General features: G+C 37.3%; 1 protein-coding gene across 1 annotated transcript in view; it reads right to left on the reverse strand.

The window, feature by feature from the left end:
• Positions 1–12,039, reverse strand: part of ERG (ETS transcription factor ERG) — a 67,064-nt gene extending 55,025 nt beyond the window's left edge. Inside the window, exons 1-2 of the mRNA XM_058185771.1 lie at positions 12,021–12,039; positions 581–729 (exon numbers count right to left, since the gene is read on the reverse strand). Of these exons, the coding sequence (XP_058041754.1) occupies positions 581–729; positions 12,021–12,033 (162 nt within the window). The 5' untranslated portion in view covers positions 12,034–12,039. The remainder of the gene's footprint in view (positions 1–580; positions 730–12,020) is intronic.
• Positions 12,040–12,455: the final 416 nt, after the last annotated feature.

The raw sequence follows: 12,455 nt of genomic DNA on the forward strand, positions 1-12,455 counted from the left end.
TAACAGATACTGGCTGTGAAAGCTTAAACCCAGTATAGTGAACCAGGATATTTAGACTTCATTAAACCAGAAATATGATCTGAAGCTAAGATTACCAATTTTAGCCATGACATATTTATATTTCTTAGAAATATCAGTTATGCCAGGAATGATTGGAGGTGGAGCAAAATCTGATTGGCCAGAATTCATTGATACTGTGCAATATACTACTTAAATTCCTTGTGTGTCTAATCACACCTGACCAAATAAAATATTCTATTCTAAATCTATAAACATTAAACAACCTTGTGAAATATAAAAAACAGAGTATGTGACTTAACAGATGAAAACAAAGATTTATCTCTTTTATATTTGTATAATAGAATGTTCATTTTTTTTGCAATGTAGAAATAAGGTGACTTGCAACAAAATATCATGAATTTTAAAAAAAACCAGAGTTTTTTTTTTCACTAAAGGAAAAAAAATAGACATTTAACAACAAAACCTTAAAGGAAAAAATGAAAGAGAAGTGCCTGATAAGAAGTGAAACAATAATATTTGCAAAATATTGTTTCATAACTAAGCATAACTATAAAATTACCTTTCTCTTGCTCCTTCCAGATGAATATCTGGCAGATATGGGACTGTAAGAAGGGACCATAAGGTGAGCAAAGTTCCCATAGGGGAGAATCTGATTCATGAAGGACTCTTGTTTCAAACTCTTTAGGACTTCCAGGACTTTGCATTGAGCTGAAAACAAATAGATAATCACAGGTCTTTCATATTATATATCCCATTCAAGCAACATTGGCTTCCATATTTTGAACAAATTAAAAGCTCAGACTCTCTTAAGGTCCAAAAAGATGACACTGTTAATGTTTCATTACTATCTGCATATTTATAAACAAGGATAGTTATAGAATATTCCTAAGGAGGGGGGGGAATTTTGTAAAACTTTTTCAATAAAAAAAAATATTCCTAAACTATGAAGTTCATTCACAGCACCATCCTTAACATGCTGAACACATCTAGGATCAGCAGGATTTCTTATTTGCTCTTGTATTTTAAATAACTTCTGTACATTCACACTCCTGGGTTAGAGGGTAAGAATAGGAGAAGAGCAGCATTATCTGAGATCTTGCCTGCTCTCTAAATATTAAAAATTATGAATTGGAGAACAAGATGGAACGTTGCAGAAACTTGTACAAGGGCAATCCCCCAACATCATCTACTAAATTAACCATTTGTCTAAAATGATATTAACTAGGGGGTTGGACTAGAAGACCTCCAAAATCTCCTCCAACTCTGTTATTCTGACAGCCACCTCAGACTTGTCAGTCTTTCCAAGTATACTACTGGAAACATGACGATAAAACCTAAATTAGTTTTAAGAAAGGATTGCAAAATGGGGTCTCATATATACCCTGGCAAAAGAGCTTAGAAGCATATAGTAGTTGAACACAACATAATACACAACTTAATTGCCAGATGGATTCATAAAAGAGAATAAAATATTTTAATACAGTTGTATCTGGGTTCTTAAGACTGAAATTATATCTCTAGGAATTGCTAATTGTTGATTTTTCAGATAAAACATCAAATATTAGTAATTACTTTCAAGCCCTAAAGAGTTTGAGTCAATTCTCTAAAAGGGAACATACTTATTGCTATGGCTTATAGAGATCTACCTGCAAGTACTTCTGATAGTATCAGGAGATTTAAGGTTTCTTTGTTAGGACAAAATTACACACATTCCTTCATTCCTCTTTCTACCATTAAGTGTATATCTTAATCAATAGCCCTGATAACTCAGGAAGAAACATTCCCTTCTTAGCACCAGGTTATCTGTAATATCCAGAAAGGTTGCCAAATTCTTTTGTTGTTCAACATTTAGCAATATGGTTGCTTTATAAACTAATTCATCTACCTTTGCCTACCTTTTCATGGACTTCAGTCTACTGTGTTTGCTTGACAATAAAAATACTCTGGCATCAGCTATAATTCAGATAAACTGAGCTGAAACTAAATGGACAGCAACTAATTATAAAATATTAAATTCTAATCTATTTAATGACTTAGACTTAGAATAATTTTATTGTCACTTTACACTAATTGGTATTACATAAAAATGAAATTTCATTGCATACAGCTCTCAAAGGATCAGTACCTCAAATATACACTACATTAAGATGACAAAAATATAAATAAATAAAAATTATGCATATATCCACATATATTATATGACACAGAAAAACAAAAGTTTGGTTTGGATATATAAATGTACATGGTGAGAAAAACGAATCTTGCAAGTTTACTGGATGGATGGCCTAGGGAACAAAGCTGTTACAGAGTCTGGTAGTCCTGCTAGAAATACTTCAAAACCTCCTCCCAGAGGGGAGCAACAGAAACAGACCGTGAAGTGGGTGTATGGGGTCTCTAACCATGCTTTGAGCTCTAAGCACATAGCGCTTATAAGCAGTATCCTGAATAACAGGAAGCTATCTTCCTATAATCTTCTCAGCTGTCCTTACCACTCTCTGTATGGACTTTCTATCCGAGGCACTGCTGCCACCAAACCAAAAAGTGATGCAGTTTGTTAAAATACACACAATCATGCCTCTGTAAAAACTGGCAGAAGGAGAAAGTTGTGCTCTCCTCATCCGACGCAGGAAATGCAGACCCTTTTGTACACTTCACTAAGGATGACATATGGAAAGACCAGTTCAGATTGTTAGTTATCTGCACCCCAGATACTTAATACTGTTAACCACCTCTACAACTGGATCCTTAATACTGAGTGGAGTATGAATGCAGTCAGAAAAGAAGAAAAAAACCTCCTCCCTTTTCCAGCACCTTAAAACCACAGGACATGAAACTGATTTTGAAGGAACCAAATTAATCTCCAAAAGTGAACACTATAACAAGAGAATAATTATGGAAGCCATCAAAATAGAGAAACACCCCCACAATATGAACAAACGGGACGACACCTCCCGCCTACCAGACATCTGGAAACCAGCCTTGTCAACAAACGAGTCCCAGCCACAAAAATTGACACCGGACCCAGGACAACACACAACGCCACCACCAATCATCCTCACCAGATTCAAACCCAAACCCCTCCCACAGACAAAACACAACCACCATCCAGAAGCCAGGCTATGCTGACACCACTGGCTGCTGCGCCTCCCTCTGATCCCCACACAAAACAGGCTGACACATGCCAGGAACACATGACAGGACCTCTTACTTGGAGCCAAACCAGGGCCGGGATGCTGCATCACAGCCATCTGCTCAAGACATCACATCACAGAACTTCAGAGGCCACAACACCAAAGCTCAGGAACAAAAGACCAGGACTACACCCACACAGGATGCTACGAAACAGCCGACCAATCTACAAACACCCACTCCATCTACCAATCAGGATGCAACCACAGAGCCAACCAACCCGCTCACAGCAACACTCCCCACCTCGACCAATCTGCAAACACCCACTCCATCTACCAATCAAGATGCAACCACACAACCAACCAACCCGCTCACAGCAACAATCCCCATCTCCCCACCAGTATTTATAGAGAGACAGCAGCTCCGACCATTCTTTGCTCGAGAAGCACGAAGCCGAAGACACCAGCCTGAAGATGATGAGTGAGATCTCGTCGAAACATCGCCAAGATACTCTCAACCTTGCATGGGAAAAGACCCGAAAATGCCAAGACCTACATACCTATACCCATGAAAACCTACAAAAACATTATATATACATATACATATATACATACATACACACACACACACACACACACACACACATACATACATACATATATACATTTTTTGTACATATATATATGTACATATATATATGTACATATATATATTCTGAGGTTTTCGGTGTTTATATGTAGGTCTTTGGTTATTCGGGTTTTCTTCCGCGTAAAATTGGAAGTGTCTTGGCGACGTTTTGACGAAGTCTCATTTGTCATCTTCAGGCTTCAGCTTCGTGCTTCTGGGAGCAATGAGTGATTGCAGCTGTTTCTTCCTTTTTAACTGCTAGTGGGGGTTTGAACTGATTGGGTGGGAGCTTGGCTATGCTCTGATTGGATGGGGTTTTTTTTGTGCTCTGATTGGCTGGGGGTGTGTCCTGTTTGGGTGGGGGCTTGATTGTGCTCAGAATAGTCTGAGTTGCAGGGGGATTTGAGCTGGTGAGCTGCATTGCTGTTGTTTGGCTTCGTGTTCGTGTTCGTGCTACATGTTCATAGGGGGTGTCAGTCTGCTGCATGTATGGATTGGAGGTGCATGTCTGCTGCATGTATGGATTGGACTTCATCGAAACGTCGCCAAGACACTTCCAATTTTACGCGGGAGAAAACCCGAATAACCAAAGACCTACATACAAACACCCGCGAAAACCTCAGAAAACACACACACACACACACACACACACACACATATATATATGTATGTATGTATGTATGTATATATATATATATAGTTATTCTTACAGAATCACTAACCATCCATTGTTCAACCAAATGTTGAACAACCATCCAACCTCCAACCACCCATCGTACATAACCCTCAACCAACTATCATTCAAAACTAGGTACGCATGCCCCTTACTTTTTCTACACCAAACACTGCAGATCTTAAATGCAAATTGATAAATGCAAGAAGCATTGTAAATAAATTGCCTGAATTTATCCTCTTGTTAAACATTGGTACATATAATAACATATTTGTTTGCGAAACATGGCTGAACTCCTCCCTCCCTGACTCCATTATTTCAAACAAAGAGTATCATGTGTTTCGGTCAGATCGCGAAACTCGCAGAGGAGGTGGAGTGGCTATCTTTTACAAAAAGTCACTGAATCTAAAAAATATTCAAGTTACACATCAACTTTCTCTTCCTGAAACTATTGTATGTGACCTGTCCCTTAACATCACACTTCGATTCTTACTATGGTACAGAGCCCCTGACTACGACATCGCTCATGCAAACAAGTTAACCACATTGCTAACATGGGCTACCTCTTGCCCATATCCTCTCATCTTCCTGGGTGACCTTAATCTACCTTCTATTAACTGGATAACAAATGAATGTACAACTGAACCCATTCATATTACCTTATACAACGCTGTTACAAACCTTGGTCTAGAACAACTAGTAATTAACAATACAAGACTCAACAACTGCCTTGACTTCATCTTCTGCAACAACACAAACTCAATTTATGGACTACAAATAAAAGAACCCTTTTCCAACAGTGACCATAGCATGATAGACTTTTGTCTCAATATACACCCTTACATAAATTGTCATAATAATGGTATTCCAAACTATAATTTCAAAAAAGCCAACTATGACCTTATAAACTACAACCTCTCATTTCTTGACTGGCATAATCTGTTCTCAACCTGCATCACTGCAGAAGACCACTATAAAGTTTTCCTACTTAAAGTCAATAGAGTCATTAATCTTTACATACCACAAACCACCACCAAAATCAGAAAAAACAAACTACCCATATCAATAAAAAAGCTTCAATCAAAAAAAAAATCCCTCTGGAGAAGAAACAAAAAGGGCTATGTAGCAAATTTCAAAAACTGCTACAGAAATATATGCAATCAAATAAAAACTGAATGCACCAATTACCACACCAAGCAAGAAGAAGATCTCTTGCGCACAAATTCCAATCATGCTTTTTATAATTTTGTAAACAACAAACTTAAAGACTCGAGATTTATCCCACCACTAAAAGATTGTAACGACAAAGAATATAATGATGAAACAGTTAAAGCAAACCTCTTCAACACATTCTTTGGCACAGTCTTTGTTAACAGTAATGACTTATACCCGACATTCCCCAATCATACCAACAATGAGTATAACGACCTAACACATATAGATTTCACAGAAGATAATATTGAAAAAGCTCTTCGCAAACTGAAACCATCCCTATCTATTGGACCTGATGGACTATGTGCATACTTCTTAAAAAAGATTTCCACTAATATAGCAGAACCCCTAAGCATAATTTTTGAAAAAGCTTTCACGACCAGTTCCCTTCCCAAACTTTGGTCACTTGCCATGGTCATCCCTATCTTCAAAAAAGGAGACCCCAGCCTAGTTGAAAATTACAGACCTATCTCTCTGCTGTGTCACCTGCAAAGTAATGGAATCAATCATCAACCAATTACCCTCCACCTAGAAACAAACAACCTACTCTCTAATAAACAATTTGGTTTCAGAAAAAAATTATCATGTAATTTACAACTTCTTCACTGCAAAAACATACGGACTACAAATCTTGATCAGGGAAAAGCAATAGGTGCAATCTACATAGACTTCTGCAAAGCTTTTGACTCAGTAGTACATGATAAACTTCTCCTAAAACTAAAATCCTATGGCATCTCAGGACCTCTCCACAATTGGATAACAGCTTTTCTATCAAACAGACAACAAGTGGTCAAAATTGGCAATGCTGGGGCTGGGAGGTGCTTCCTCCTGTCTGGGCATGGAGCCAGGGCTGGGGCCGGGAGGTGCTTCCTCCTGTGTGGGCATGGAGCCAGGGCTGGGGCCGGGAGGCATACTAGGACATTCCTCAGCGTTCGGAAGCAGATAAGGCAGCCCCGGCTGCGGTGAGAGCGGGCAAGACACAACACTCCCTGGGTGGACGTGCGGTGGCGACATCCCGTGTGGACCCCGTGAGCGTGGGTCTGGTGTCTCTCCTCGTACTAGGGACTCGTTTGTCAATAAGGGCGGTTTTCCAAATGGCTGGTAGGCGGGAGGTATCATCTCGTTTATTCATGCTGTGTGGGCGTTTTTCTATCTCGATGGCTTCTCTGATTATTCTGTTGTTAAAGTGTTCAGTTTTGGCGATAGTTCTGGTCTTTTTAAAGTCAATATCGTGTCCTGTGGCTTTAAGGTGTTGGACCAGGGAAGAAATTGGTTCTTCTTTTTTGACTGAGTTCTTGTGTTCTTCAATGCATGCACTTATTCTTCTGTTGGTTTGTCCAATGTATGTGGTGGGGCAGGCGGTGCATGGGATTTCATATACTCCTTGATTTTCTAACTCAATTTTGTCTTTGGGGTTTCTTAGGATGGTGGATATTTTTCGGTTTGTGCAGAATGCTGTCTTGATGTTGTGTTTGTGGAGGATCTTGCTGATTCTGTCTGTGGTGCCTTTTATATATGGGAGAAGGGCTGTGCCGTTTTCTTGTTCTCTGTCTTGGATTTTAGTGGGGGATTCTTTTTGGATTAGTTTGGTAATCTTATTTTTCTGGAATCCATTGGATGTTAGTACGTTAGTGAGAGTGTGTAGTTCGGTTTTTAGGTGTTGTTAGTCAGCTAAGCGTTTTGTTCTGGAGATGAGTGTCTTGGCTACGGAGTTGATCTGTGCTGGGTGGTGGTGTCAGATTGTGTGCAGTGGTTTGTGTGTGTTTTCTTCTGGTAGATGGTGTGACCTAGGGAGCCATTGGGTTTCCTGTAGACTAAGACATCTAGGAAGGGAAGTTGGTTGTTAACTTCTGTTTCCATGGTGAACTGTATTTTGGGGTGTAGGCTATTGAGGTGTGTGAGGAAGTTGTCAAGTTTTTCTTTCCCGTGTGGCCAGATTATGAAGGTGTCGTCTACGTATCTGAGCCAGAGTTTGGGTTTGTGATCAGATTTTTCTAGAGCTTGGGTTTCAAAGTGTTCCATGTAAAAAAAAAACCATCCATGTAAAAAAACCCCATCCAATCAGAGCACAGCCAAGCTACCACCCAATCAGTTCAAACCCCCACTAGCAGTTAAAAAGGAAGAAACAGCTGCAATCACACATTGCTCCCAGAAGCACGAAGCTGAAGCCTGAAGATGACGAATGAAACTTCGTCAAAATGTCGCCAAGACACTTCCAATTTTACGCGGAAGAAAACCCGAATAACCAAAGACCTACATATAAACACCCGCAAAAACCTCAGAAAACACACACACACACACACACACACACACACACACACACACATATATATATAAATACTCAATACCTCAAAGTGGATCAATAAAAGATGTAAACTATTCGTACTGGAAATAAGGATCCCATTATATCAAAATATTGTTTCCTGATGTTCACATTAAGTAGTATTCTATGATATCAGCCATTCATACTTAATTAAAGCATATTGATATAATACAGCTGGAAATCTATACAGAAATGATTATCTAACAAGAAAGTAGAAATTATATATAATTCTTTTGCTACAAATGCTCATATTAGCAGCAGAGTAGTTATATATCATGCAACACTTGTTTCTTGTATCTTTAACAAATTATTTAACAATAGATAATGTTATGATTCATTTGCTAAATCCCAAAGATGGGAGTATTTTGCTTGAATGGGTAAAACAACCTAATAGCTTTTGCTCCACCAACCTTTACAAAAAATTATAAAATTGTGAAGAAAGAACAGTAGCATCAACATCAAGCGACACCTGCATCTCTCTAAAACTATCCTCTTCTGCAATAAACCTAAATATGTACTAAAATTCAAGGTATTACTCAAAAAAGTTGTTAAGTAACTATTTTTTGGCTAGGCTGACTATTGTTTTTCATTTGTTTTGTTTGCTGTTGCTCCTTTCTCTTGTTTTTCCTTGAATTCCTATTTTTTCAGTAAATATATTTTTATTTAGAAATTTGGCTTAAAAGGGTCTCTGTCGGAGGTGGGTTTCAGCAGGTTCTGACCAGTTCTGAAGAACCAATAGCGGAATTTTTGAGTAGTTCAGAGAACCGGTAATAAAAATTCTGACTGGCCCCGCCCTCATCTATTCTCTGCCTCCCAAGTCCCAGCTGATCGGGAGAAAATGGGGATTTTGCAATAACTGTCCCCTGGATTGGAGAGGGAATGGAGATTTTGCAGTATCCTTCCCCTGCCATGCCCACCAAGCCACACCTACCAAGCCACACCCACCGAATCAGTAATAAAAAAATTTGAAACCCACCACTGGTCTCTGTCATTAAAACCATTTTCATGTGCAACATTGCATAGTGGTAGAGCTGCCCTTCAGTTATAAAACTTGCATACACTTTAAAGCAGGAGTCTCCAACTCTGGCAACTTTAAGGCTTGTGGGCTTCAACTCCCAGACTTCAACTCTAGGAGTTGAAGTCCACAAGTCTTAAAGTTGCCAAAGTTGGAGAGTCCTGACCTAAAGTATGCATTGATTGTTTTACCTTTCACTTTTATTTTCCTAGAGCTGGACTGAAAAAAGAAGTTCTTGTTATAAGGGTGAAAAACTCCACAAGCAGACAGCCCAAGACATGTCAGAAGATTCAATCTAAATGGAGACAAATTATTATAATTAACTGATATGACAAATCTTTGGAGGAAAAGGTCTGCTAGTTAAGTTTTAAATTATCAAGTTCTTACAGAATTGACAGATAGGTATGTTAGAAGGCATCTTCAAATTCAAAATCTGAAAAAAATGGTGCTTAATTTAAATAAGTTTGACTAGAAACAGTTATATTTATGCTTACTTACAAGTAAACTTTAACAGCAAATCTTGTCACCACATAGTAGATAAACTAGTTTATGGTGGGATAGTTTTCACCCCGCAGATTAAATGTGAATATTATTTTAGTCACTAGATGGTGCTCACCATTCTTCTAAAGAAAAGGTTTATTGAGAAAATAATCTATTTTATTAGGCATCAAATATTATTTTTCTTTAGCTTATAACAGCAATTGACTCCATTTTTAGCCCTAAATATAATCTGAAAGTATATTCAGCATCAGATATTGATTTATTTTTTAATGATTCTGAAGAATTGGGCACAGGGAAGAAGCCTGCCTTAACAACTGAAAATGTAGAAAACAATTCCTGAATATATATAATCACCAATGGACATTGCACCAATCAATAAGTGCAATGAAAGTCAATAACAAAATTATCCTCTAGTTAAGTAATCTATTGTAATTAATAGTGATCTATTGCCCATTATTTAAAATGTGTAAAGGTTTTTGTCAAGAATATAATGAAATACTTCACATGCTATTCTCACTACTGCTAAAATTTCTCAGGCTCAAACTTTACAGAAATATGAAAAGGAGCTGATATTTCTCTTTCCAGGCAAGACTTAATTTCAGGTATTTTTATTGTCTTTTCTGTTTTTTGTACTTGAGTGGTTCACTAACGTATTAAATAAATTTTACTTGCAGGGTTTGAGATTTCATCCAATCAATCTGAAATCATTTATTGAGGCACAAATTAAATTCCTTATAAGAGCAGACAGACGTCTAATACTGGATTGGTATACATTCTTAGTGTCTGAAAACATGAAACAGATGTGAAATGTATTAATTTGAATCTTAGTGAACCAGGAAGACTAGGACTTATCCAGATTGTTTTAATCATTCAAAGCTGTCACCCTTTGGCCACCAAGACTTTTTCCTTTCTTACCATATGTTATGCATCTATATCATATGATACAAATTCATTTTTTTCTCAAAAGTGCCTATTAAGGCTCTCTATTATCTACTTATTTACCTATCTATGAAAGCCAATGTGGTGTAAAGTTTAAGATATTGAAGGAGACTTTGGGACAGTCACTCATTTCTCACCCCTTAACAACTATTTACTAAATGGATTGGACTAATAAAATATGACCCATAGCCTTCATCATGAATCTCTCTCTCTCTCTCTCTCTCTCGTCTGTGTGTGTATGTGTATGTGTATCTATCTATCTATCTATCTATCTATCTATCTATCTATCTATCTATCTGAGGTTTTCGCGGGTGTTTGTATGTAGGTCTTTGGTTAGTCGGGTTTTCTCCCGCGTAAAATTGGAAGTGTCTTGGCGATGTTTCGACGAAATCCCATCATCATCGAAATTTCGACAAAATTCGTCATCATCAGGCTAGGTAAATGAAAGGAAACAATAGGACAGGAACGGTAGGCATGTTTGTGCTCTTATGCACGCCCCTTACAGACCTCTTAGGAATGGGATGAGGTCAATAGTAGACAGTTTTTGGTTAAAGCTTTGGGGATTTTGAGAAGAGACCACAGAGTCAGGTAGTGTGTTCCAAGCATTAATAACTCTGTTACAGAAGTTATATTTTCTGCAATCAAGATTGAAGCAGTTAACATTAAGTTTAAATCTATTGTTTGATCTTGTATTGTTGTGATTGAAGCTGAAGTAGTCTTTAACAGGAAGGATATTGCAATAGATGATTCTATAAGTTAAACACAGGTCTCGTCGTGTTTCCTAGAAGCACGAAGCTGTTTACACCTAGCCTGATGATGACGAATTAGACTTTGTTGAAACGTCGCCAAGACACTTCCAATTTTACGTGGGAGAAAACCCGAATAACCAAAGACCTACATACAAACACCCGCGAAAACCTCAGAAAACAAATATATATATATACACACACACACACATACATACAATAATATAGAAATAATTTATAATAGTAATCCCCAAATTTATCTTAATCTTTACAGTATTTATGATTTTGATAGAGCACAATTATTTATTTTGGCACACAGTTCATTTTATATTGTTGAGTTTATAAAATGAATTTTGCATTTGGCAGAGTGCATTCAGTATTAACACATCAATATTTAATAATCAGAATGAAGCAAACTGTTTCATCACTAATAGAACAACCCTAATATCCATATGTACTGATCTAAAGCTCTGTGTCGGGAGCCTTGTTTCTATTTTGTGAACCTTAAATAAATTGCATTCAATGAGATTGGTACTACTTCATATAGCTCTAAATTCAATTTATTTCCACATTGTCCTGCTTGCTCAAAAAAAACCCTGATAAACTAATTGTAAAACATAATTACTTCATAATATTGTGAAACTCTGGATTCCACATTCAGGAAACATCCTGATTTTTGCATAGAATGACTTTATTCAATGAAAACAGAAGTTAGTTTACAATTTTGAAGGTGAAGAGCTATGAATATATATAAATGGGCATTCATTCAGCCCATTTACTCACAACAGAATAACACAGTTATTTTTCTAAAATTAGAAAAAGAAGATCTCTTACCCATGTAAAACATCTCCTTATTTGTTCAAAATAAGATTTGTAAATATGCTTGGCTCATCTTTCTCCACTTGTTTTCGGTGTGTTACCCAATGGTTTTCGATGTTGCCATTTTCTATAAAGTGTAAAATGAGGATGTAAAGCCCACCAGTCAGAATTATAGATTTGATCTGGAATAATGTATTTCCTGTAAATAAATCTCCTTTCTGTTATATTTATAGACCTGCTTCACTGGTTTTTACTCAGGGAACAGCCACAGATACACACACACACAGAAGCAGACGTATACTGACAGAATGCTTCAGCTTCAAAAAATGAAGAGATGAAACATGATAGATTTTATGCATGCTTGGAGTGTATTTGAACTATGCTCCTTTAAAATCTATGGATTTTTAAAGTGAGTGCAATTTTGCAATTTAGAGATTGAATATATTCAGT

Source organism: Ahaetulla prasina, chromosome 5, assembly GCF_028640845.1.
Source record: "Ahaetulla prasina isolate Xishuangbanna chromosome 5, ASM2864084v1, whole genome shotgun sequence".
Classification (NCBI taxonomy): Eukaryota; Metazoa; Chordata; class Lepidosauria; order Squamata; family Colubridae; genus Ahaetulla; species Ahaetulla prasina.